General features: G+C 59.0%; 2 protein-coding genes across 3 annotated transcripts in view; both read right to left on the bottom strand.

Moving 5' to 3' along the window:
• NECAB2 (N-terminal EF-hand calcium binding protein 2) overlaps window positions 1-10,099 on the bottom strand; it is a 28,662-nt gene extending 18,563 nt beyond the window's left edge. Inside the window, exons 1-5 of one of the 2 annotated variants that reach the window (XM_045818865.1) lie at window positions 9,866-10,099; window positions 7,279-7,303; window positions 3,513-3,621; window positions 1,378-1,403; window positions 1,157-1,254 (exon numbers count right to left, since the gene is read on the bottom strand). In XM_045818865.1, the coding sequence (XP_045674821.1) occupies window positions 1,157-1,254; window positions 1,378-1,403; window positions 3,513-3,621; window positions 7,279-7,303; window positions 9,866-10,099 (492 nt within the window). The remainder of the gene's footprint in view (window positions 1-1,156; window positions 1,255-1,377; window positions 1,404-3,512; window positions 3,622-7,278; window positions 7,304-9,865) is intronic. The other variant, XM_045818866.1, reaches the window with a different exon arrangement.
• Window positions 10,100-11,390: 1,291 nt separating this feature from the next.
• OSGIN1 (oxidative stress induced growth inhibitor 1) lies at window positions 11,391-21,211 on the bottom strand. The gene is made up of 6 exons (XM_045819205.1): window positions 21,079-21,211; window positions 17,581-17,685; window positions 16,197-16,333; window positions 15,212-15,403; window positions 14,879-14,970; window positions 11,391-12,686 (listed from the first exon to the last, which is right to left on the bottom strand). Exons 2-6 carry the CDS (start codon window positions 17,645-17,647, stop codon window positions 11,738-11,740), a joined length of 1,437 nt encoding a protein of 478 aa, XP_045675161.1. The 5' UTR covers window positions 17,648-17,685; window positions 21,079-21,211; the 3' UTR covers window positions 11,391-11,737.
• Between the last annotated feature and the right edge of the window lie 4,152 nt (window positions 21,212-25,363).

Below are 25,363 nucleotides of genomic sequence, written 5' to 3' on the forward strand. Positions count from 1 at the left end.
TGCAGTCCGTGTGAATTTGTTCGTTGTAGCCACAACACACGGACCCCGAGGGCCAGAGTCTGCATCAACTTCAACAGCCTAGCTCCCTGTCCTCACCCAGCAGATGGTGCTGGCCTTTTCTGAGCTCCCACGGTGGCTGCAAGCCCTTGGGTGTCTAGGTGTCCCTGACAGCACAGCCCACTCCCAGGGTGCCTTAGTTGATGTGCCCAAGAGGCTGCCCCTACTCCCAGCTGACTGACACGCCGGTCACTCCTGGGCAGGCTTGAAGTCCCATGCTGTGCTCTCTACCTCCTGACAGGTCCTTGACTCAGTTTCCCCTCTTGTTTCAGCCAGCAGATATGGCTGTCTGGCTACAACTCTGCAGAGTTCACCCTTCTGAGCCTCAGGAAATTCACTGTACCTCTTCTCCATGGATGCAGAGGAAGAACACAGCTTGCTTGCCCCCTCTGGGAGCTGCCAGCCCAGTGGGGTACAGAGCCAGGGGCAGGAAATGAAGCTTGGGGTGGGCTGTTTACGCTCACCCGAGCTGCAATGGAGAAGGTGCAATCACCACTCCCCCACCACCACCTGGCCTTATCTCCCAGCCTTCTGTCTTTTTCCAGGTCATCAATGCAAACGAGGAGGAGACAGGACCACAGGCGGAGACCTCTCTCCAGGACACGCAGGGAGTCCCTGTACTCCTGATGGTTCCACTGCCCAGCCCACGGCTTCAGGCCTGGACAGGCGTTCTCATACCAGACACCACCCGATTCCTCAGTCCAGCTCACATGCGTGAACCTGCCCTTCCCCTTCCTGCCTCATAACCCTGCTGCAGCAGGGAATGAGACTGGCAGGTATGAACACTTGTCCGGGACCCCAGAGGCCTGGCCTACCTGCTGCTCCCTATCCAGGACTCCGTCCCAGGCCTGTGCACAGTTCTGGGAAAGGGTCTCACCCTCCGAACCGGACACCAGACATGGGGGGCAGGGCCATTCACGGAGCTGCTCCACTCACTTCACAGTTTACCTCTGCTCCCTCTTGGAGCCCCAAGCAAAGGCCACCCAGAGCCAGGCCCACCCAACACTTACCACAAATCTAGGCACCCTTGGGTGTGGATGCCTCAGAGAAAATCTGGAATCAAAGCCTGGACCCCCAGAGGCCACCCACACCTGCTGACCTTCTTGGTGTAGCCCATGGCCTTCAAGACAGAATGATTCAAGGTCTCCAGGGAGGCCAGGACGTCCTCATAGTCCCCCATGTGGTCCACAAAGTAATCTGGGGGAAGAGGAAGCAAAGATCAGGCATCATAGGAGGACCCTGCCCCTCTCACCAATCCCACCTGTGCCCCTCCCTCCCCCGACACCTCTCGGTCCCTGCAGGGCCTAGCTGGGTACCTACCGCACAGCTCCTTGGTGTCCACGTGGCTGTACAGAGAACAAAGGAGAGGGGGACTCAGAAGCCGCTCTGTCCCATCCCCCTGACCTCCCTCTGCAGTGTGCACAGCCCATGCAGCTGGTACAACACCCGCGTGCCTTCTCCCCTCATTCCGTTCTCTGGCACCGTGAACCCCACTGTACAGGTGAGGGTGCAGCAGATAAATGGCCCCACCCCCTCCAAAGGACGGAGCAGGGATTCACGTCTGCCCCTCTGTCCATCTGACCCCTCCCACACCACCCATCCCGTTTTCTCTCCCAAAGTCTGCCGAAAGCATTATGAGCAGCTGGGACCAAGGGATGGGGCTGAGGCAGGGCCCAGGACAGGGAGGGGAAAGGGATGAGGGGGCATGGCCACTACAGGCCAGGCCAAGACAAAACCCTCCAGAGACTTGCTGCCCCTGGGCATTCTGCCTTCTGGGTCCTGGGCCTGGGACTGCCTCCTCGATCTCACCCTAGCCCCGGGCTCTGCAACCCCTTCCCACAGCCTGCAGGGAGAGGATCCCATCCTTCCTCAGAGGAGGCTGAGCCAAAAGCCAGGTCTGCCCGTGAAGGTGCGTGTAGCGAAGCGGGCTCAGGACAGAGATGTGTGACTCTGGCGTGTGCTTGGTGGGCGCCCAGGGTCCCCAAGTGTCTGTGCAGGTTCCAAACCTTCATTTTCTGGGCCCCAGTGTCCTCACTGAGAGAGGAGGGCCTGGCCTGTGACAGTGAGCTCCGCACCACCCAGGTTTCAACCAGGTGCCTCTGGGACAAGGCTCCTGTGGCCAATTAACCGGTTCAGAGGCTTTGCAAGCTGTCTCGGGGGTTCCCCTCATTTGCATGTCACAGTCAAAGTTCCGACAAGTGTTGCAGAAAGGAAGCCTGTTTAACTGTGTTTGAACTAGCATTTCACCGATCGCTCTGATCCGTGTGCGCTGTTTTGGACGGAAAGCCTATTCAGCATCCCAGGAGCACATCTTTACAGTTTCGACCGGGGGAGCATTGAAGGAAGTATTCCTAAAGGTCTCTGAGTTTTGACCTTCTGTGCATTGGTGAGCCCTCCCCACCCCCACCCCCACCTGTCTGCTGTCCTGGCTAAATTCTCAAACCAGCACCTCTTTCTCGCCCACCCATCTGGCCCACCACAAAAGGCACCAAATGAGAATGAAAAACCAATAGGCACCAGCCCTTTCAAAGCAGGGGCTGCAGGAGCTTCTCAAAGACCTCCAGACACAAAGCCTGCAGCCAGCAGGGGGAAGCTCTTGCTTTCAAGTGGCCGTCCCTGGATCACCACGCCTGCTCCATCTGTCCCGCCCTGGTCCCCAGCACCCACCCCCCACCTCCAGAACACTCTCAGCCCCAACCTCTGGCCCAGGCCACCACTGTGCCGGGGCCCTTGCCACCTACAGGCCTGGTGGCAGCTCCTTGTTCGAGCCCTCTCCAGCCTGTGTCAGGGGATCCCAACCTATCAAATCTGCCCCAGGCACCCTCCCAGGAACCGTGGTCGTCTTCCCCGGAGGGGGCCTGAGGAAGGTGGCCAGGTATCTATCGGGTGGAGAAGGGGGCTCATCCTGCTTGGGGAGCCCCAAGGAAATTACAGTATGTGATCATCGAATCACTCTGCTGTACACCTGAACCCAATACAAAGTAGTACTGAAAGTAAACTAATGTCAAGAAAAAAGTAAGCAGAGTTAGGCTTAGCACTGGGGTGAGGTTTGATTTCAGATGGGGTCCCCTGAGGTCAAAATGACAGCACTACTTCTGGGTCCAGGAAGAAACCCCAGGCGCTGGGTCAGAGCTGGGTGGAGTTAGCAGAAGGGTGATGTGACTGCCAGCTTCCTGCTTCACCAGCCTGTGTACGTTCTGCAGAATCTAGGGTCTCTCCACTCGGCCACGTGTGCTCAGTAAAGACCAACTTGCCAAAGCGGTAGCAACCGCCCGCTCCCTGGGTCACCCCAGTAGCAGGGTGGGGGGCTCTGACTTCTGGATTAACGAGTTGGGGGACTGCAGGGCACCTGCACCTCCAGGATGGTGGACAGTGGAGGCTGGCCCCTGGGGGAGAAGGAAGATCCCTCCCAGACCCACTGGGCACCCCGCTCCAGCAGCCAGGGCTCAGCTCACTTGGTGTCATCAGAGTCGATGGTGTGGAAGAGATCCTCCAGCTCCGTCTCATTGAGGACGCCATCTGCAAAGAAGAGCTGGAATTCCTCCAAGGACAACTTCCCATCGTCTGCAAAGAAAGGAGGAAGGAGGAAGAGTGCCTGGTGTCTGAGCCATAGGATATCCCCAAATCCAGACAACTCCCAAACTACCGAACAGATAAACCCCAAACCCCAGCAGCTAATCCCCGCCTGCAGGCTAATCCCCAAATGAACCAGTAAACTCCAGCTCACAGAGAGCTAGTGCTTCATTCAGCAAATTCCCAAACCAACAGACCAACACCTACTTAGAGATAATCCTCAAGCCAAGGAACAAGAAGTAGCTAGCCTGCCAGGGGCCCAGTCTGCATGAATTCAACAGCGAGCACCTACTCACTGCCAGGCACTCTTCCCTCCTGTGATCCACCTAATCGCCCAGGGGCAGGCACTGTTTACGGCAGCACCACGCCTGTAAGAGGTACGTCCAAAGCCGGAAGTCTGATGATCCCCCTCTCTCTCTCTTCCAAATACCCAAATAATCTCCCCACACTTAAATTATCTCCAATGCCAGCACCCATGTCCTGATTTGGGGAGAGGGATTGACCCCTCTCTGTTCTGCCACATCCACCCGGCAAGCCTTTGCATGGTCTGAGGTGTGACGGTTGTCACCGTTGGCACAGATGCAACCATCAAGATGCCAAATCATGAGGAAAGGAGGTGGCTGGCCTGAGCCCAGTGCTGGACCGCCCTCCTCGGGGCTGGGCGTGGGTGCTGTGGTTCTGCAATGGCGGGGGCAGGGGATAGGATCTGTAAGAGAGCACCGCAGCTGATGCGTGCCACCTGCCCCTCCTGAATTCCCCTCCCCTGTCTCACCACTTCTCCCTCCACCTGCAGTCACCCTGGCACAACTGCTGAAGCTCTCAGGGTTGGGCGCAGAAGAGCCACTGAGGGAAGGGCTCACTGCAGAACCCCAGGGCCTCCAGGGGAAAAAGTCCTCAAGTTTCCACCCTTGGCTCCACCCACCTGAGCACACCTGTGGACCAACCTCCAGCAGGCTGATCTCCGGCCCCCTGCAACCATCACCCCCTCCTCCAGGATCAGTCCTGCTCCTTAAAGGAGCCGTGTCCATGGGAGGCAGTGGAAGCCAGGGAGAATGGAAAGCCCATGGCACTGCACTGCACAGCTCGGCCCCTCTATGCAGACCCCCTTCCTTGACTTCCAGCTAGGCTGCAGTCAAAGCCCCTGCAAGCCCACAAGGCACCTCTCTGTGGATTAGAAGGAGGCATCCTTTCCTGGTTGGGGGTGGGGGATGGGTTGGGAGCCGGCGTGCAGGCTGGACCTGAGGCCCTCACATCCTTCAGGGAGATGCCCTTGTGCCGGACACAGCCTGCCCCACTGGACCTGGCAGACCTCCTTGAGCCCAGACTCCTTGAGCGAGGTCCTTCCCACATTTTAAATGCTCTAGAGCTTCTACCTCTGCTCCCAGCAGCTCTGTGTGGGCTCAGAGTCAGGCAAAAGGACAAGCTCAGGGCAGGGAGACCCTCGCCCTCTGGAGACTTCCTTCCACCTGTCACACAGTATCAGGGGCTGGGAAAGAGTGAGGACACTAATGTGAGGTGCGTGCATGGGGGGCTGGGGGCGAGGTCCCAGGACACCTTCGCCCTCGAAGCTCAGGCTTCAGTGACACAGAGGGAGAAGGAGTTTGTAACTTTCAAATGCAAGAGCCCCCTACCCCAATACACCCACCTGGAAGATTCAGAAACCTACCATGAATAGTATGAGATACTGTGAAAAATGAAAACTCTAAGCTATGGTTCTTTGTAGTCTGGGCATGAGGAGACTTTCCAAGTTCCCTTTGGCAAGATCCGTGATGAAAACCAGGAATCACAGTGTAGAATCAGGGCAGACACATGCGGCTCTTACTGTGTGTTCACTCATTTAGGCTTCAGCGCCCCCCATGGCATGGTAGCACCACCACCCCTGTTTTACAGAGCCGTAAACTGAGGCAGAGCAGTTAAGCGACTTGCACAGGCCCCACAGCTGGAGTCCAGCGCAGGCCATCTGGCTCCCGAGTCCATGCTCTCAACCCAACATGGCGCAGGGTCTCGTGGGAGACCTCCAGCCCCAGGGCCCCATGGAAGTCTGGAGCCAAGTCCGGGCACGTGCGCTATGACTGACCACTCATGTCTGCCCGGGCTTGGCTGGCAGTCTCCCTGCCCCCACCCGCATCCTCCTGCCTCTCTGTGCCTCTGTCCAGTCTGAAACCAGGAAGGCAGGCAGGAGAGACTGCCAGGCCTCCAGAGCACAAAGCCTTCCCAGCTGACATTTACCATGAATGTCCCACCACAGCCCTAATGAACCCAGATCAGCTAATAAGAGAAGCGACCTCTCCGGCCCCGCCAGGCCCCTACCCAATTAGGCCAGCAGGCCTGGCACCTCCGCCCCAGTGGGCCACTTGCAGGTGTCTTCCCTAATTAGCATGAGCTCAGCCTCTTCTGACAGTGACCTTTCAAATGCCAGGAGTCTATTGCTGGAGAGAAATGCAGTCTCTGTGGAGAAGTCTGGGTTCAGGGAGGGCAGCCAGAGGCCACCGGTGCCCCTGTAACCCCTCGGGCCTGTCTCCTTCCCACCCTCCGCCCAGGGCCCAGCTTGAGACCACACTCCCGTCTTCTGAGCAGCCGCCCCCCGCCCCCCGGTGCCCTGCACTCCCAAGGATGCCTGGGGAGAGCAGCAAATGCTTGTGTTCAGCAAGTGCGTGCACGTGCCTCTGTGTGTCTCTGCCTGTGTCTACACCCACTCTCACCCGCACGTGGGCACTACCTCCAGCCCCTGCCCACACGACATTTTCAAACCGTGCTGGGCTGAATCGGAACGTCTGGCCCTGCCCAGCTGAGGGGCTCAGTGGCCAGGGCTCCATCCACTCTCCATCCTCATGACAGCCCTCTGAGCCTCGCACCAGATTCAATCCCCCCACTTACAGATGAGGAAACTGAGGCCCGAGAGTTTGGTGACCGGCCTGAAGTCACAAAGCTGGGAAGCGGCTGAGGGAGGGCTTTGACCCAGGTGGCCTCTGTGCCTGAGGAGGGCCCCGCCTCTCCCCCACAGGCTCTGTACCCCCCACACACATTAACCCTGGTGACAACCCCCGTGGCTGCTCGGTGGCGGCTGGGAAGACTTGAGGCCCCACGAGGAGTGTGGGCTGGGCCTCGGCGGGGGCTGCGGGGATGAAACTGAGGGCCCGCAGCTGTGCTCAGCGCCTCGCCTGCCTTCACGAGCTGGGCTGCCTAGGGCAAGGCGCGTAACCTCTCGGCCAGCACGGAGCTGACAGAGCAGAGGACTCAGCACCGACTGCATCAGGCCGCTGTGAGGAGGGAAGTGTGCCAGGGCCCATGAGGGGCCTTGAGTGAGGCCGGGGGCTTCCTTAAGTGGCGGTTTCTAGGCCCCCCGCCTGGGCCGTCCTGGCCCAGCCCAGCTGCATAAGGGTTGACACACCGAGTGTTTACCACAGCCGTCCTGGCTTCACAGACATCAACTCACAGAACCCTCCTGGCGTCCCTGCTCTGTAGGAACTATATGGGAGTCCTAGAGGGGAAACTGAGGCACAGAGCAGAACCATGATGTGGCCTTCAGACTCCAGAGACCTGTACTCTTCACCTTTAGGTTCAAGGTTGTCCAGTCCCTACCTCTGATCCTTTGCCCTGAAAAAGAGCAGGTCCTCATTCAGGAGCCAGCCTGGGAGGGAAACTCACCATTTTTGTCCGCACGGCGGAAAATCTGCAGAGAAGAGAGGTTGGTTGAGTCAGCTCTGGGCCAGGGGAGCAGGCGCCCTCCGGCGGCTCCTGACCTGACACAGATATCCCACTACTCCCCACGTGGCTTGGGAAGCAGAGCCCCCACTTGTCCCTCCCCAGGAGGAGCCCTGGCTGGCTGGGATCCCGGGTCGGGCTGGGGAAGGATGCTGCAGGCAGAGGCCCTCCCAGCCACCCTAGCGGAAGCAGCCGCCCACCCTCCCTTCTGTGCCGCCAGCCTGCCCACAGCCACGCTGACAAACACACGCACACGCATGTGGAGACTCAGGCTCACGCCGTCCACATGCTTTGTGGTGCACTCCCAGAGCCGTCAGTCCACGTGGCTTCACCCCTGTTGCACGTTCAGTCGCACCCTCAGAATGTGTGTCCCATGGACGCAGCCAGAGGCTTTACACCCTCACACCCCTCCCAGAAACCCTTGGGGCCGCAGTTTCCTTCAGGGAGGTTGGGGTAAATCTGAACAGGGGTGTCTGCTAAGGGAACCCTGAGGCTTGGCACCTGGACCAGCCACAGCAGGATGGGATTTTTCTGGGTGCGCAAGTGCGCTGGGAGCTCAGAAACCCAGGTGCTGCATCAGGCAGGGATGGGGAGGGATGGTCCACGCCCCCACCCCAACCACAGCTTGAGATTGGAGACCAGACTCCTCCTCCTCCTCCTGGTATTTTGGGACCAGGTAAGCCATCATGGAGGGAGGAGGAGGCGGCACTGGCCCCTCTAGCCATCCTGCCTTTAGTCCTTCCCTGGGATAAAAGACAGCTGCCCCTCCCCTCCAAGTGGCAGCGCAGGTACCCATTACCAGGCACCCGGGGCTGTGACAAACTGAAGCAGCAGCTTGGGAGGGCTTCTCCTTGGGAAGGACGTCACCCCCTTCCTTAGCTGAACCTGATTCCAGGGCACTGGGCAGGAGCCTCCGTGGCTGGGGCAGGAAGGGGAGCAGACATCAGAGCATTCCAGACCCTCCTCAAAGCGTCAGCCCGGGCACCCCACACCTGTGCTCCTGGTGACAAGGTTCCTCAAGGCTGGGGTCCCACCCTCAGGTGCCTGCTCCGGGGCCTGGGTGTTAAGTGAATGACACGCCACATGATGTGGCTCCGGGAGGCTGCACGAGCCCTGAGCCCCCACCTCCGCTCATCACCCCACTTCACAGATGAGGAAAAGGAGTCTCAGAGCCCTCTCGCGGCACTCCGGGACGGGGAGCCCCACTCCTGTACCGCTAGAGAAGAGAACCAAGCGTCTGGACTGGCTTCCCTGCACGGGTGGGCCCAGGGCTGTCCGCTGTGAACTCTGCTGGGGTCTTGGGAGGGAGGGTTCCCTGTGTGTCCAGCTGTGCATGTGTGCGGGTATGGGGGGCACTAGGACCGCCAGCACTCCCAGCAAAGCTCCACCTTCCCTGCCCTGCCCAGACCTCTCTGCTCCCAGCCAGCTTGGGGGTTCCAGGAAAGAAGAGAAAATCCACGCTCCCCTACACTCACAGAGATGTGCAGAACACACACACACACACACCCCAGACAACCACCACACACACTCGAAACACTCCCACCCCTGGGACCACCCACCAGGCAGGACCCTCACTGGGACATGCATGTCCCACCGCCCTGCAGTCTGTCAGTGGGGGCGAGGGGTGGGCAGGATGAAGCCCCTCCACTTTCCCCTAGCCCTCCACAGGGCAAGGCCCCCATCCCCTGCCACCCACCCTGCAGGGTCTCCCTCCCACTGGGGAGGAGGAGGTGGAGCTGGCTTCCCAGAGGTGGGCAGTCTGGGTTCCAGAGAGGATGGCGGGGGGGTGAGTAGGGATGGAAGGTGAGGGTGGGGTGGGGGAGGGAATGGAGAGCAGAGGAGACTCAGAGTGGGTGGGGGTGGTGATGGGGGAGCCGGGGGTCCAGACTCAGGACCCATGGGGGTGGTTCCGGCTGTACGGAAAGGAGAGGCAAAGGAGGAGGGGGGCCGGGGGCTTCGCTCTCAAACAGAGGGTGGCAGGGCGAAAGGGTCTTGGATCGAGGATGAGAATACAGGGCTCAGGAAGGGAAAGGTGGTCTTAGGAAAGTAGCAACTCAAGCGGGGCCCCAGGATGGAGAGGAGGAGGGGCTGGGGGCGTCAGGGGCTCCTGCCCGGAGCAGGAGCGAGGGTAGAGGTTGGCGTGCAGGACTGGAAAAACACGGGAATTTGGCCAGGACAAAAGTAAGGGGGCGGTGGCCGGGTCGAGGGGGCTCCAGGATCCCGGTTCCGAGAGATGGGAATCCCGAGAAGCTGAGGGAGGGGACGGGAGGAGGGGTTTGTCTGGGTCAAAAGATGAGACTGGACCGAGATCGGGACCGATCCGAACGTGGAAGGGTTGGGGGCTCGCGCTCTGGGATGCAGAGGGGCCGGGTGCGGGTCCTGCTCCGAGCTGCCGAGGGGGATGGGCCAGGGGTCCCCTGCTCAGGGAGGAGGGGGCCTCGGGGGTCCCGGCGAGGACGAAGGAGGGTGGCGTTGGGGGGTTCTTGCCATGGGAGGAGGGGTCTTGGGGTCCCGGCCCGAGCGTACTCACGTCCAGGATGACAGCGGTGCCCCCACGCAGCGAGGCGGGGCCCGGGCAGGGGCCGGGGTCTATGGCGGGGGCGTCGGGGGCGTCGGGGGCGGCGGGGACCAACGGCACCCGGGGCTCGCCCATCCTGGCGCCCACCCAGCGCAGCAGCCCGCCCAGTGCCCGGCCCTGCTGCGGCGGCTCCCGCAGCAGCCTGTGCGCGCCGGCCCTGCACAGGCGCGCCGCCCGCTCGCACATCGCGCCGCGCCCGCCGCCGCCCGGAAGCCCGCCGACCCCCGCCCGCCAGCCCGCGGCCCGCCCCCGCGCGACCCCCTCCCCGGCGCTGCCGCCGGCGCCGCCCCGCCCTCCCTCCTTCTGCCCCCACGGCCGCGGCCACCGCGGGGACGGGCCGGCGCCGGGGACCAGGCGGGGAGGGGTGTGCGCTCCGCCCGGACCCCGAGCCACGTGCCTGGTCTCCACCGCCCCACCTCCCCTGGCGACCGCGCGCGGCGGCTGAGGGCTGCCCGCCGGGGTGCTGATCTGGGGGCTGAACCTCGATTCAGCCTGGGAGGGGGCTGCCCAGTAGGCTCTGGGTTGGTGGGGGTCTGGCTGCGCGCGGGCGGAGGCGCCCCTGGGAGTTTCCCCCTTCCCCTGAAAGTCTCCCACTCCCCCCCACCAAGGACGCCCCCTACCCCGCCCATGGCGCCCCCGCAGGGGCCGGAGCGCGGTGTCCGGCGAGTACGGAGCGCCCTCTGCCGAGTATGGAGTGCCCCAGCCCCAGGCGTCGGTGCCCGCTCTCCGGGCTTCCACCGCCACTCCCGCGGGCGCCCATCCTTCGCTCCTACGGGCATGAGGCTCCCTCAGACCTCTCCTCCCAGAACCGGTCTTCACCCCCATCACCTTCTTTCCCTGACTCTCCAGCGGATGCGATAAGGAGCAAAGCTGGTGCTAGGCCCTGGGTCCCAATAATGGGCAAAAGGGGGACTTGGCCTCCTGGAGCTTACATCCGAGTGGACAGAGCCAGAAAGTGGACAGATTCCACAAATGAATGAACCTTTAGAACGGAACTGCTATGAAGAGGTGGCACCTTGGGCCACGAGCTGGGAATTTGCCCTGATGCTCGAGGAGGGGTTGGTACCAGAAGAAGCTTCCTTGAGCAAGTGATTCTATGCTGAGAGAGTGGAAAGAGGAGGAAGGGTTAAAGAAAGGAGGGGAACTGGGCTTGAGGCTGCTGAGCAAAGGCCCTGGGCCAGGTGCAGGAAGCATGGTGAGCCTGAGGGTTGAAAGGCAACAATATGCTACAAGGGAGAGTGGGAGGGGCCTTGGGAAGCCTCCCCAGCACTCCATTCCTCACACACCCTCCCTTCGCTTCTGGAACACACTGCCTTATCTGCCACACCTGGGGCACTGTCCCGTGTCTCCCAACCCCCAGCCCAAGGCCCTCCTCCCACATGGCCCTATGCTGCTCCCTCACCCCCACCCCCAGCTCCTAGAGCAGCCTCCCGGGCACTGGGCCCTTCCCCAAACACAGAGTTCTCAGACACGGGGAGAAAGGCAGGTGCTGGCTTTATTTGGAACCCGACTCTGGAAGGAGTGGGCCTGGAGTCCTGGGTCAGCGCCCAGCCGACCCTAGTGACCCCGCTCACACTGGCACCTTTCCCTCCACCCCCCAAATGCAGGTCTGGGTCTCCACAGAGCTGCAGCCACCACTCCCACTCCCAGCCCGGGCACTGCCCCGTATCCAGGCAGCCCGGGCTCCTGTTCCTCTTCATCCGAGAAAACTGCTGCGTGAGCCAGGAAAGGCCCCACTCCCTTACTGGGCACTGTGTGTCCACCAGGGCTGTGGTGACCTCCTCTCCTCTTTAGGGCCTAGGTGTGAGGGTGTCAGGCAGGGTGCTAGGGTGGCTTCCTGGCTTCCTTTCTCAGCAGGGAGCTGGCCACGGCCAGGGCTCCACCCTGCACGAACCGCACGAAGTTGTCCCCGGCCAGCGGCCCCACAGCATACAGGCCCTGCTGCTGCGTGCTCTGGTAGGTGAAGGGGTCCACGTCGATGGGGTTCCTCTTGGTGCTCAGCGGCTGCTCAGGGTCCACGGCGAGGTCAGCGCCCGCTCCAGGGAGGAAGGACAGGTTGGGGTGGGAGCCAATGAGGACCAGCACCAGGGAGATGCCAAAGACCTTCTGGAGGCCGTTGGGGTCCTGGAACACAGCCTGGAGGTCCTCCTTGAAGAACAGCAGCTGGTGCTCAGGGAGGCTGCGGTAGCCCTCGTAGGGGCTGGGCGACAGAATGGACTGCTCCCGCATCATCTGGTGCACCTTGTGGTACTCAGGGTACAGCATCTTGGGCAGCTGGTTGAAGACCAGGCCGGGGTCATCCACGGGCCGGCGGAAGGCATGGATCACGGGGATGTTGTAGTGACGGGCGTAGAGGACCGCGTCGGCCGCTGACAGCCCTGCGCCGACGATGAGGATGGGGTCCGAGGCCGGAGTCAGTGTTCCTGCTCGGATGGCCAGCTCCAGGGCTGACAGTTCATAGTGGACAAAGGGTAGGGTCTCCCCGGGGATGCCCAGCCGGGCCGGACTGTCCGACGTGCCTGTGGCCAGGACCACGTTGCGGGCGCAGAGGGAGAAGGGCTGCCGGCTCTGGTCCTCGGCAATCAGGAAGCCGCTCACCTGGAAGAGGGGGCTGGGGTCTCGGGCCCCAGCAACACCGGGCTCGGGCATCCTCCGTGCCACAGCGGTGACCACAGCGCCAGACACGAAGTTGTGGCCCAGGCCCTTCTTGCTCACATAGTCCACGTAATAGTGAGCGATGTCCCCAGCCGTGGCGCGGCTGTTACGAAGACCTCTGTGGAGGAGGACATGGAGGGGTGAGTGACAGAGAGTGGACCTGGGGTGGGGGGCGTGATCACGCAGGACAGGGAATGACCAGGCTGGCACCAGGCCCTGGAGCCAACCCCGGCTGTGCGCCCACCAGCCTGGACACTTGGCCAGTGGTGGCACCTCTCCGGAGCCCCAGTCTTCTCCTCTGCAAAATGGGGCCATATGAGTACCTTCTCGGGGCGGCCTCTAGAGGCGGGTGCCCTGGGTTCGTACCCTGCCCCTGTCCCAGTGAGCGGTTTCCTGAAACCCTCTGCCTCAGTTTCCTCATCGCAGAGTGAGGATGATGATGGCTATATGAATGAAGAGCTTAGAAGAGAGCCTGACATCCAGTAAGTGACATGAAAGGCTTGGCCACTGTTAACATTACTTCTAAGGATGAAACAGTGTCAAACATAAATATGGTAGGATTCCATTTTCATAAATTCAGAAACAGGCAAAACTAGTCTGTGCAGTTAGAGGTCCAGACTGTGGTTGCCTCTGGGGAGGAGAGGGGGGTGGGCACTGGGAGGGGCCTGGGGGGTTCTGCGGAGGGGGGGATCTATTTCCTGAGTCTGGGTGGCTGGACCCAGGTGTGTCCACTTTGAGAAATTTCATCCACCTGCACACATAGGCGTTGCGGACTTTTCTATACGCATGGTGTATTTCACTGAGGGGCTGACTACAAAAGGAACCCCTGCAGAGCACGCACTAGCCTGGTCCCCAGCACACGCAGGACCAGCCGGGACCACCCATCGTCACCCCACTGTCACCCCTGGCTCGGCCGAGGGCCAGAGTGGCTGGCGCAGGGGTGCAGGCTGCGGCACCCTCCCGTCCCTCCCTGCGTCTGCCCGGGTGCCCTCGGGGAAGGCACTGTCCCCAGCTGGGGACATAGTGTTGGAGATGAACTCACTTAACGGGAATCCTAAGTGACACACAGACACATCCCCCAGGGCCACTGCAGTCAGCCTCCTACTGAAGCTGGCAGTCTGCTACTGAAACTGGAACTCTGGAAATCATTCTGGGCTTCTCACCCACCTTTTCTTCTTTAAAGACCTGTGCTAAGATGTCACCTCAGTATCACTTATAGAAATGGCTCGTTAGAAAGGAGGAAAGCTCTGAGATGGGGCAGTGACTTAGGATCCGCGGCAGTACCTCGAGGGTAGGGAGTGCATCTGCCTGGTTTCTGGCTCCAGTGTCAGAGCGCAGGGCCTGGGACACAGGAAGTAGGCTGTGGAGTCATTCGCCCTCCCTGGGGAATATTACGTGGCCTTGAAAAAGGTGGTTGCAAATGCTGCCACCACCACGTGAAATGCTGGGACATAATGGTAAATTTTAGAAATTGGATATAGAAGGGTAATGTCTGCCAGTGAGATACGAGTTCCTGCCTGTAAACACACAGCTGCGTGTGGGACGTTTTCCTACCAAGCCTGCAGAGACGAACATCAGAGAGACGGACAGTGAGCCTTGGAGAGGCGGGGTGCCTGCCGGGTGGGGGTGGCGTGTCCCCTGTCACAGCCCCCAAGGGTGGAGGAAACAGGGCAGACAACCACACGGGGGCGGGGACCCTCTGCCTGGACCACTGGGCAACCCCACGCCTCGAGCCCCAGGGTGAGCAGAGGCTGGGGTGCATTTACTCAGCGATCTGTTTCTCCAGGGCAGCCGGTGGTGCGCAGCGAGGCCGTTAAGGGGCAGGAAACAAGACGGGAAGAAAATACCCCAAGATGTGTGGGGCTGGGGTGAGTCGTCTTTCCTTTCTCAATTTTCAGTTTTCTATAGTGTGGTTGTGTTCCTAATGCAAAAGCATTAGACATAACTAAAGGAAGGAAGGAAGTGGATCCTTTTAGCTGACCTAGAGGGAAAGAGATTGTTCTAGGCTGGGCTCAGACTGGGGGAGGGGCAGCAGGGAGGCCCGAGGACTGGGAAGCAGGGGGAGGGCCGGTCATGTGAGAGGAGGAGGGGGCACTGGACTAGAGACCTGGGTCAGCCCAGCTCTGCTGAGCACTTCTGGTGTGGGCCTGCGCAAGTCCCTTCCCCATCAGAGCCTGAGTTTCCCCTCGGGGTCCGAGAAAGGCAGACCAGATGAGCCTTGAAACCCCTTGACCTCTGGCTCCTGGGCTCAGGGTAGAGGGCGGGCCTGGGTGCTCCCCGCCCACTCTGGGCTTCCCAGGGCCGTCTCACCTGCGCTTTTTGCGCATCCAGTCCTTGACCTGCAGGTCTGGCAGCCCCATCCACTGGCCTTGGCTCAGGGTCACCATGGAGCCTTCAATGGACTGTGTGGAAAAGCGGTCTGTTGGTCCAGGCCTCTGCTAGCCCCCAGCCCGCTTGGGCCAGAGGGTACAGGAAGCCTGAGCTCACGCAGAGAAATGGGAGAGGGAGGGGGGAGTGGAGGGGCAGTGAATAGGGACAGGCAGGAGACGCAACGGTCCGAACCCTGAGTTAGGGAGGCGGTCTCCCCAAGACTTTGTGTAGGCTCGGCCCAAATCCCCTCGCACCCCTTCCGGGCCCACTTACGTGCCAGGCTCCCCCAGGCAGGTTCCGGCCCAGGACCACGTGGGGGATGGCTCGCTCCTTCTGGAGCTTCCAGGTGAGCACAGACTCCATGTCTCCCCCAAAGTCTGTGTCTGGGCGCAGGAGGGCATCGAAGAGCAGGGCCACAGGGCTTTGGCTCCGGCCTTCGAGGCCTTCAGACAGGTAGTCCAGGTCCTGCAGGGGGGCGCAGGTCAGAGGGGCCGCCAGGGGCAGGCTGCCCCATCCTGCTTTCCCATCCTAATGTCGGGGGTCAGAGGGGCGGGGGAAGGCTGCCTCCCAGAAGGAGACAGTACCCAGTGGCATGTTAAAGGTTCCTACGAGGCCTGCAGAGGTTTAATTTTGCCAAGCCAGCATTGCTCGGACTGGAGTAGGAGCATTTTCTCAGCGTATTAACTGAGGAACTAGTGTTCTGTGGAAAGGGTTTTGAAAACTGCTGATCTGGACCGAACGTGGCTTACTTCCTCATCCACCAACTGGGGGGTGGTTGGCGACCCGGAGGACGGAGGCTGCCTGGAGGGGAGGCGCGCCATGGATGGCCTCTGGGGAGGCGAGGGGCGTGGCGCGGGGGCTCCGTGAGCCTGGCTGGGCAGGAGGCAGTGGAACTGGGGACTGAGGGTGGGGGGCTCAGCCCGGGCACCCCTGACCTCTGGGCTGGGTGCTCTCTGTGGCTGGTGAGGTCTGGTGCATTGCAGGACGTTGAACAGCACCCCTGGCTGCCACCCTCTTGGCCAGTGGCAGCACCTCTCCAGCTGTGACAACTGACATTGTCTACAGGGGCTGCCAAGGGTCCCCAGTTTAGAGCCACGGGTCCAGGGGGGGCCGGACAAGCTGATGTGGCACTTGCAGATCTCAAGAGAGAGTCCCGGTTTCTCTTTCAGTTCTCGTGGCTGATTCTGTGGCCTCTCCTGTCCCTGTTTGGTCCTGTTTCTAACAAATGCCCACTTAGGTTTCTGGAGCTTTGACCCACCTGGTCCAGGATGGAGACCCCCGGTGCCTCCAGGAGCTTCCTCTGCAGCAGGGGATGTGGGTGGATGGCATCCGGCTTCATGTAAGGGGTGTAGCCAGACAGCAGGTAGGACAGGCAGATGCCCGAAGGCCCGTTACCTGGGGAGAGAGGGCGGGGTCAGAGGACAGCACTTTGAGGTGCAGGAGACCACAGCTGCCTAGGGCTTTGTTCTTGACCTGACTCGGTCATTGAATTACTCTTCATTCATAAAAATAAAACATCTATTAAAAGCCCTTAGCACGTGCCAGGCTCTGTATATACTAACAATCACTAAAAAAGCAATGAACAATCGCTGAGAGCTTACGAGGTGCCAGGAGCTGTATTACTGAAACGACAACTTTGTGGTAGTAACCGCTGACATTTATTGAGTGCTTACTGTGTGCCAAGCTTTGTGTCAAGGGATGTTAATAATAAATTAATCATAAGCCGACAGCTCCGGCTGTCATGCTAGGCCCTTGAGTGCCCTGGTTGTCCCACTGAGCTTCCCCAGTAACTGCAGCAAGCACCTGCTCCTCTCTTCCTCCTTTTATACTGGAGGAAACTGGGGCACAGAGATGTTAATTAACTTGCTGGTGGTCCATACAGCTACTCAGAGAGTCTGAGCTAATTTAGAATGAGTCCTGTCCTTCCAGAGCTGACAGCCTGGTTGGTCAGATGGAGGAGCGAAATATGGTGGCACAGATTGCTGTGTGTTTGGGGGGGTGAATCTTGGGGCCTCGGGAGGGGTGCTCGGGAGGGGTGCTAAACCACCTGTGGGCGTCCTGCCCCCACGTCTGAATGAGTCACACAACTTATCTGTGTCATTTCTTGGGCAATTAACCTCATGACATTGCTTCTATTCTTATCATCTCTTCTTTCTTTATCTTGTGCCATTTAGAATATTACCCATTGTACAGCACTATAAAAGAATGAACCACATAAAACTGCTGATGTTCAACCGTTTGGACTTATAAAAATGAACCACATGTCATGTGGTTCGATCTGATGCTTGTGTGGAGGAGGGGCCATCTGTCCCCCATCTTGGCAGACCTGAGGGCAGGACCGAAAGCATCAGCTAGCCCATCCCTCAGGTACCCAGCAGGGTGCCAGGCACAGGGAGTGCACGGGGCCACCCAGACTGGTCCGGGCCTGCGCCTGGCTGCTCTTCCTTTGCTGGTTCTTGGAAGGGTTACATTAAACAATGTTGCATACACTGTAAGTGTAGCCCTGGGCACATAGTGAACACTCAGCGACCTATTTTAAAGACAAAAAGCCCAGGTTGGGTCTTGCCTGGCCCCTGATCTCTGACCCCAGGGGCACCCTGGAGAGCCCAATGCAGCTCTCCCCCGCCCAGGGCGTCACTCACCGATAATGACGACCTCCAGGGGCTCCGGGCTGCTGGTGCTGAGGTGGTCCTTCCTCCACTTGCTCATGGCTGCAGCTGGCGGAGGGCTTGGTGCTGGTAGCTGACCTGGAGGCACAGGGAAAGAAGGGCCACCGGGTGAGCCTTGGGTGTCATGCGGTCCCTTACCTCACACAGGATGTCCTCCTGTGTCCCTTGGGGTCAAGCCCAAGGTCCTCCCTGAGGCATATAAGGAGACCTGACCTCTCCCTTCTTGCTTCCTCACACCTGCTCCATTCCAGTCAGGCCCTCCCCCTCCTCCAGTCATTCAGGGTCCCCGGCCTGGTCACCTCTGTCTCTCTGAGCCTGGGTCATTCTCCCCATCTCACCAGTGGGGCGGGAGTAATACCCCAAGCCTATTAGTCACCTTCCATGGGGCCTCCACTGCCCAACCCAGAAGGCAAGGCCTGCTCAGCAGGGCTGTGCCAGCCATCGCGCCAGACCTCAGGTCTTGGGTGTAGTCTGGTGGACTTTGGAGCCATCGCCTGGCCCCACTGAGGTGTTTCCCAGTTGGTGACCGTGGGCCCATTTCTGGACATCCCTGGGTCTCTGTTTACTCATCTGTAAATGGGAATAATGTCCCTAACCCCGTAGGGCTGCTGGGGACAGTGAGGTCATATATGTGAAGCACCTGCCTGGAGCCACAGGGAAAGGTCTGAGTTCACTGCCTGCCCTGGGAGCTGGGCAGGAACACATGGACTTGGGGGGACTTTGGAAACCTGGAGTAACTAGATTTGGGGAGAATGCCTGTAAACCTGCTCATTTCTGGAGCACCTGCGCCCCCTGCTGGCCATAGGCCAAGATCACTTGAAGGGACCCAAACCCTGTTTTTAACCGAGTAGCTGCTGCTGGAGAGTCCAGACCCACATTCTCCACACCCCCAACCCCGCTAACAGGGCCCGGCCTTACCCACTGTACAGCAGCCCTGCCATCCTGAAGGCCACAAGGCAACGCCCACGTGATTGTGTGAGGAATGGGTGGGCACTCAGCGCTCACTATCTACTGGGTATCTAACATCCTTTCCTCAAGTCCTCCTCACACTGACTGGGTGCAGAGAGTACTGTTAATGCTACCGTCCCATTTGACAATGTATAAACTAGGGCTCAGGGAGGCCACACAAGCTCCTCCGTGTCATGCAGCAGGCTGTTAAGCGCAGAGCTAGCTGGTGCCAAGGCCTTGCCTGGGGCCATGCCACTCGGCAGGCAGGGCTCCTCACTTCGGCGGGGCCTAGGCCCCGGGACAGCCCCCCTCTCTTGTTGAGGTGAACCTGTGTCCTCCAGCATCTCTCTGAGGAAACAAAAGGTGGCATCCGCTGACATCGGGGTGCACAGTCTCGGGCCTGGCTCCCTGCAGGGGGAGGCCTGTGCTGTGTGCCTGAGGAGAGGATTTTGGGGTTCACCACCACCACTCACTACAACCAGCTAACATTTCTGTTCTTCTGTGGAGTTGGCTGGGTGCCAAGTATGTCCTAAACACTCCATGTACATTAGCTAATTTAATTTTATCTAACTGGGTTGTTATAGGTAGTCTTACAATCATTGACATGTTACAGATGGGGAAACTGAGGCCCAGCAAGCTTCCTATGGCCCCGTGCGGTGTGCGAGGAGTTTTGCCCTGGCTTGCACGGGCTGAGCTGGAGTGCGCCCAGGCCACTTTCTGGAGTGCAGTGTGACAGGCTGCGAGAGCTCCCTGCCAGAGGCCCTTCCCGCCCAGCTGAGTGCAGCACAAGCATCGGTCCCTCCAGCTCATCCACTCACCCTAGGCTGTGCCCCAGCGCTGGGGGCGGGGGTGGAGGGGTGGGGGGGTGTGCAGCCAGGGGGTGGAAATCCCAGCTGGGATACGACAGTTTCTCAGTAACCACCAGCGGCCCTTGTGAACAGGACTGCAGCTCCCAGAGCCCTTCTCCTCATTCTCCTGGTACCTTCAAACAGCCCGGGGCACCCATTCCTTGTCCTCACTGTCCCCAGGAGGAACAGCAAAGGGGACATGTGTGATGTCCTTGCTAAATGCCCCCTGAGCATTAGCTCCTTTAAACCTCACAGTAACCTACTTTACAGATGAGAACACTGAGGCTGGGGGAGGTGAGGCCATACCTCTGGAGCTAGCATTTGATCCCTGTGGGCTGGGACTACTGAGACATCCATGTCCCCCCAGGTAAGCATGCCAACTTGCTCCCTGACAGGTGAGGGATCAGAACTGGTGGCCTCTCGTTATGCTGCACAGGGGGCTTAGGGGCCCCGTTTACCACCAGGACTTTTGGACTCCAGGTCCAGTGCTCACTCCCAAAAGCTTCTGGATGTCATGCACATGAGGTTACCACCCAGAGCCAACTGGAAAAGGTCATTTCCTGTGCAATGATACGGCCGCCCGAAGCCCTGAGCAGCTGAGGGCCGTATAGCCTAAGAGGAGGGCCCACTGCCAAACTGCAACAGACACTTTGGAAGTTTTTGTTCCCACTTCTTTTACACTTAGTTTCACGGAGCCAAAGCAGTCCATTTTCAATGCTGTTTGTTTCAGCCCCTCTGGTTGAAGATGGAAAATGTCATCTAAGGAAAGTTAATATTAAAAACGGATTCAAATTCACAAAAGCAGATAAGCATAAGCAAAACGGAAATGATCGCTCTTTGAACGACGCTCCCTCTGCATGAGCCCAGTTGGTGCTTCTGAGGCCACTAAGCCTCAAACTGCTCTAAGTCTCTGGGATGCCTGCGCGGCTGCAGGGTTCAGGGCCTCCGGTGGCCCCTTGCTCATGGGCTTTCCTCACCAGAGGGAGGACCGGAGGTCAGGAGGGAGGAGGTGGCTTGCTGGTTGCCCATGACCGTGAGACCACGCCCACAAGCAAAAATCCTTCCCCTTGATACCTGTCAGTCCACCAAGAAAGTGACAGTGACATGAGGCTGTGGCAGGGGAGGATGAAGAGGCACTGTGCCAACCCAGCCTCCCGCACCGGGAGCCCTGCGAGCCCTGAGGTTTCCCGGACACCCTGATCTCCGCACCCTAGCCTTCCGTGAGAAGCCGAGTCCTTGGGACTCACGGCGCTGGCTGCTCAGGCATCGGGCGGGGGGCGGGGCGGAGTTTTGCCCCACTCGAACAGGAGAGGTGGGGGCCCCAAGGGAAGCACTTAGTCTGGCTTTGGAGCCCACTGGGCAGCGTGCCTGGGGTAGCCACACCTCCCTCTCTCCTGCCAAGAGCAGCGTCACGTGGCCAGGGTGTGTCCTGACAGCGGGCAGCGGGACAGCTGTCCGGCTGAGGTTGCCAGGCACCTGGAGACAGGCATGGCGCAGAGGGGGAACCTGGCGGGGGGGCGCGGAGAATCATGCCAGCCTGGGAAGCCAGGGCAGGCCTCCTCCCAGGACCACCTGGGGGTTTCCCTTGCCCAGTTCCAGGACTCTGCCTGCCTCCCCTACTCAGGACGTGCCACCGTTCCGCTCCCAATCTCCGTGCCTTGCCGAGGCCACTCACCTGACGAGCAGGGGATGAAGGAGACCAGGAAGCTTGGCCTGGTCAGACACTATGAGGGCCAGGAAGTCGGGGTGCCCGCTGAGGGAGGTCCACCATTACCCCTTGGGGATCTCAGAAGCTGTGAAAGGCCCCGGCAAGCGAGGGTATTTCAAGGGTTGGAAAGAGGCGGGCGGTGGGCGGGGCCAGGAAAATCACTTTCATAAGCATGAGTCAGCAGGGGCCCCTGGATGAATGAACTTGGCAGTCATCCTGCCTGCCCCAGGGCCAGCCTTAAAGGGGTCCACCCACGGGGTGGTCTGTGTGGCAGAGGCACTGGGGGTGACCAGGCTGGCCCTACCCTTGGGGCTCAGTCAGTGAATGGAGGAACCAGGACCCCCTGAACAAGCCGACCTGGACCTTTCCCTTAGGGAGGAGGAGACAGACCTACCCAATGTAGAGCAGCACCTTTACGTGGAGAGTCCCATTCCTTCACCCTACCTGGTTCCACTGGTGCCTGCGTCTGCTCCCCCTCCCACAACACGCCCTCTGGCACCGCGCTGTCCAAGCTGAGAACCCAGCTCTGACTCGTCCTGGGCAAGCTGCCTCAGTTTCTTCATCTGAAAAAGGGGGTCAAGTAACAGACTCTTCTGCTTGGGGTGGGAGTGACCTCACTCTTGGTTCCCTGGCCTGGACCTCGAAGCCTGCTCTCTGGTTCTTTTTCCTCCGGTTCTTTTCCTCGGCACGTAGCAGTGTACACTTCACATTTTGCTGATTCTTGCTTATTTTATTGTCTCTCTCCTCAAACCAGGATGTGGGTTCTGTGTGGGTAGGGAAGTGTAACTTTGTCTGTTTTATCCTGAGTCTCTGACAGTGCTCAGCATATAGCAGCCACTTGAGAAGGTGGGAAAGTGGGGAGGGAGGGAGGGAGAGAGGGAGGGAGTGAGTTGGGGCAGTGTTTGGTCCGTAGACCTCAGTGTGCACATTAGCAGTTATTTTCATTGTCCCCCATGTGTTGTCCTCTTATCTGGGAACTTTCTCACCAGCCCTGCCCAGTGGACAGGGGCCTGTGGGTGGCCAGTGAAGCACTCACTTTGCATGCAAAACTCAAGGAGGTGCCCAAAACACTGAGAGATCAAGAAAATATCTTAATGCAAATTTTAAAAAGTCACAATTAATGCAATACAACTGATGATAAACAAAGTATTAGAAGTCCAGATAAAGACAGGGTCTGGAGCAGGGCCGCGCTGAGCCACACGGAAGCCTGCGGCAAGCAATCAGAACACTGACGCTGTCTTTGTTTGCAGCTTCGCTATTCCACTCACCCTGCATTGGGCATTACTTTTGATTTTTAGAAATATTGCATGGGCACTATGTTTCTTGATTATGGGATGCCCCTTGCATTTTGTGCCAGAGGTGATATTTCTCTCCTTGTCCTGGTGCTGGTGGTGACAGGGGACCAGGTGTGACTGCAGGGTTCTTTCAGGGATGGGGGTAGGGCACCTCTGAGGATGCAGAGATCTGCTGGGACCTGGAGATGGGGGGAGGGGGAGGGAGAAAGACAGAGAGGGAGGGAGGGAGAGGAGCGGGGTGCCGGCCCAGGGAGGGGCGGCCGCTGGGCGTGAGCCCACGGCACACAGAGGGGTGCGGGCAGCACGAGCAGCTGGGGTGACAAGTGCAGTCCTGGGCTTGGCGAAGATGTCAGGCCCAGTTGGGCCCACGGCCAGGGGTCTCAGGGGCTGGGGAGATGAGTGGGGGGGCGGCTGGCACAGAGCCAGGCCTGCTTCAGACCACACCCTTCCGCCTGCCCTGTCCCCTGGGGCCCTCGGTATATATGCCTTGTGTCCAGGACCTCACTCTCAGAAGGACCCTGCACTTGGTTTAATGCACTGTTGTCATCACCTTAAAATCCTTAACAATTTTTGAACAAGCAGTCCCATATTGTTATTTTGCTCTGGGCCCCACACATCTCGTGATGGGTCCAGGCTGGGCAGCACCTGCCGTTATGTCAGGGTGCAGGATGTGAGGGTTGGTTTCTGGGCTACCCTACGGGGTGGGTGAGCTCAGGGAGGTACTGCCTTCTTGGAGCTTCATGTTATCCAGGGGAAAATGGCACTCATAGTCCTTTCCCCCGGGGCCCTTGGTAGCAGTGACCCCTGGGGACACATAGTGTGTGTGGGGGGGCAGTTAGAGGGAAGCCCCTTGCTCCAGCCTCAGCTCTGCTGAAGGTGTTCTGTGTGGCCTTGGGCCAGGGGTATACCTCTTTGGGCCTCTGTTCCAGCCATGGCCTTGTTGCCAACTGCCACTATTTGACACTCTGAACCCACACCCCACATGCAGACCAAGACCCAGTGGGGGTCTGACCACATGGGGAGCCCCGAGAGAGGGAAATGTCTAGCTTTGGTGACGTACCTCCGATGCAGGCTGCATCTTCCCCCAGCAGCCGCCTCTCCGGCTCCGCTTCCCCATCCCAGGATCTGGTCTGCAACTGCCCGGTGCTTTGGGTGTGGAAACTGAGGCAGAGAGAGACACCCCAGGGTCAGAGACTCCCACTGGAGGGGGGGTGAGGCTTGGGGAGGCCTGAAGATGGAGGTCCAGAGTGGGGAGCCCAGGATGGAGGGGCTCGGGCCTATGTTTCCTCCCTGACCTGCCCAGCCACCCACGCTGGCCCTGACCACTCTTCTGGATTTTGAAAATTTGCTGACACAGAGAACTGGGGGCAAGATGTGGACTTTCTCCCCTACCACCTGTGTACTGGCCAGGAGATTATCGGAAATAGAATGTGTTGAACTGCTTCCAGAAAGGTCAACCAAGACCAAGACAGATAATGTCACAGACAGACAAAGGGGTGGTGGCTGAAGAGGGGCCATGGAAAGGGGAGGAGCTGGGGGACTTGTGCTCCTGGACCCCACTGGGCACCCCAGTTCCTCCAGCCCTGCTCTGTCCCCTTCTCCACCATGAGTTCAAGTGACTGTGAAACCCCTGAAATGTGAGCCTCTGAATTCAGATGTAATGAAAGTAGGGTGGCAGATACAGCAAATAAAAATACAGGGGCCCAGGTAACACAGAACTTCAGAAAAAAAAGAAATAAACTTTTAGCATGAATATATCTCATGCAGTATTTGGGATATACTTATACTATTTTTTTCATAATTGATTGGAAATTAAAAGTTACCTGGGCAGCCTGCATTTTATTTGGCAAATTTAGCTGTAAGTGCTAAACACACACTAGATTTCAAAGAAGTAGTGCAACAAAAAAGGGAAGAAGGTACAAATGTCTCACTAGTAATTTTTACATGGATTACATGTTGAAGTGAAAATATTTTGGACATCTGGGCTTAAATAAGATATACTATTAAATTTTGATGTCACCCAATTTTTAAAATTTGTTTAACATGGCTCCTGGGACGTTTAGTTATGCATCCCCTCTCACTAGGTTTCCCCTGGTGCTGGCACCTGCCTCCGGCTGCTTACACCAACCGGGGCTGGCACTGAAAGGCTCCCTGGGGTCCCAGAACCCACTCAGTCCTGGAGAATCCCCTGGGAGCACTGCAAGGGGCTGGACAGTGTAATGCTTCCCTTGTGAGCCTCAGTTTCCCCATCTGTGCACTGGTATCGCCAATGTGGAGCTTGCAAGGTGTGGCTGAGGGAAGGGACCTGGCAGATTCAGCAGTCTGCCCTGCTCAGTAATGGTGCCTCCCCCTGCACTCTCCAGGCTTCCCCCTGCCCTCCTGCAACCAGCTGGGGAGCCAGGGGAAGGGAAGGTAGAGTGGCCTCAGGGAGCTTCTCTGGGGCTCCTGGTACTGAAATGGCTCTCCCCTGCCCCTGTGTGGAAATAGCCATTCCTCACTCCCTAAGAAATCCTAGAAGCACTCCAGGCCACTCCTCCGGCCTGTCCTCCTCATCTCTTCTCCCTTTGGTGGCTCCCGCAGTTCTGTCATTTGCTGGGCACCTCCAGGAGCTGAGCACTGTGCACAGAAGTTTTATACACAGATGAGGCCCAGAAGCCAGTCTTGAGCCTGAGGTCACACAGCACAAGCAGCAGATCTGGGGCTCAAATCCAGGGCTGCTACTGCAGAGTCTGGGGACCTTCAAGAAAAAGGAAGACAAGGGACTAACTAAGGAACAACGCTCCACTTGTCTCAGGTGCAGTGTCAGGCCCAGGAACTCTCCTGAGGCACCTGCCTATCCCCACAGCCACCCTTTACGAGGTATCCACACTGTAAGGCATTTCAGGGATCCCTGCATTTGATCCATACACCAGTCCAGTAAGGAACATGCAGGGTTATTATTCTCTCATTCTACAAGT

This window comes from Phyllostomus hastatus, unplaced genomic scaffold (assembly GCF_019186645.2).
Source record: "Phyllostomus hastatus isolate PE091 unplaced genomic scaffold, TTU_PhHast_1.1 phas_scaffold_345, whole genome shotgun sequence".
Lineage (NCBI taxonomy): Eukaryota > Metazoa > Chordata > Mammalia > Chiroptera > Phyllostomidae > Phyllostomus > Phyllostomus hastatus.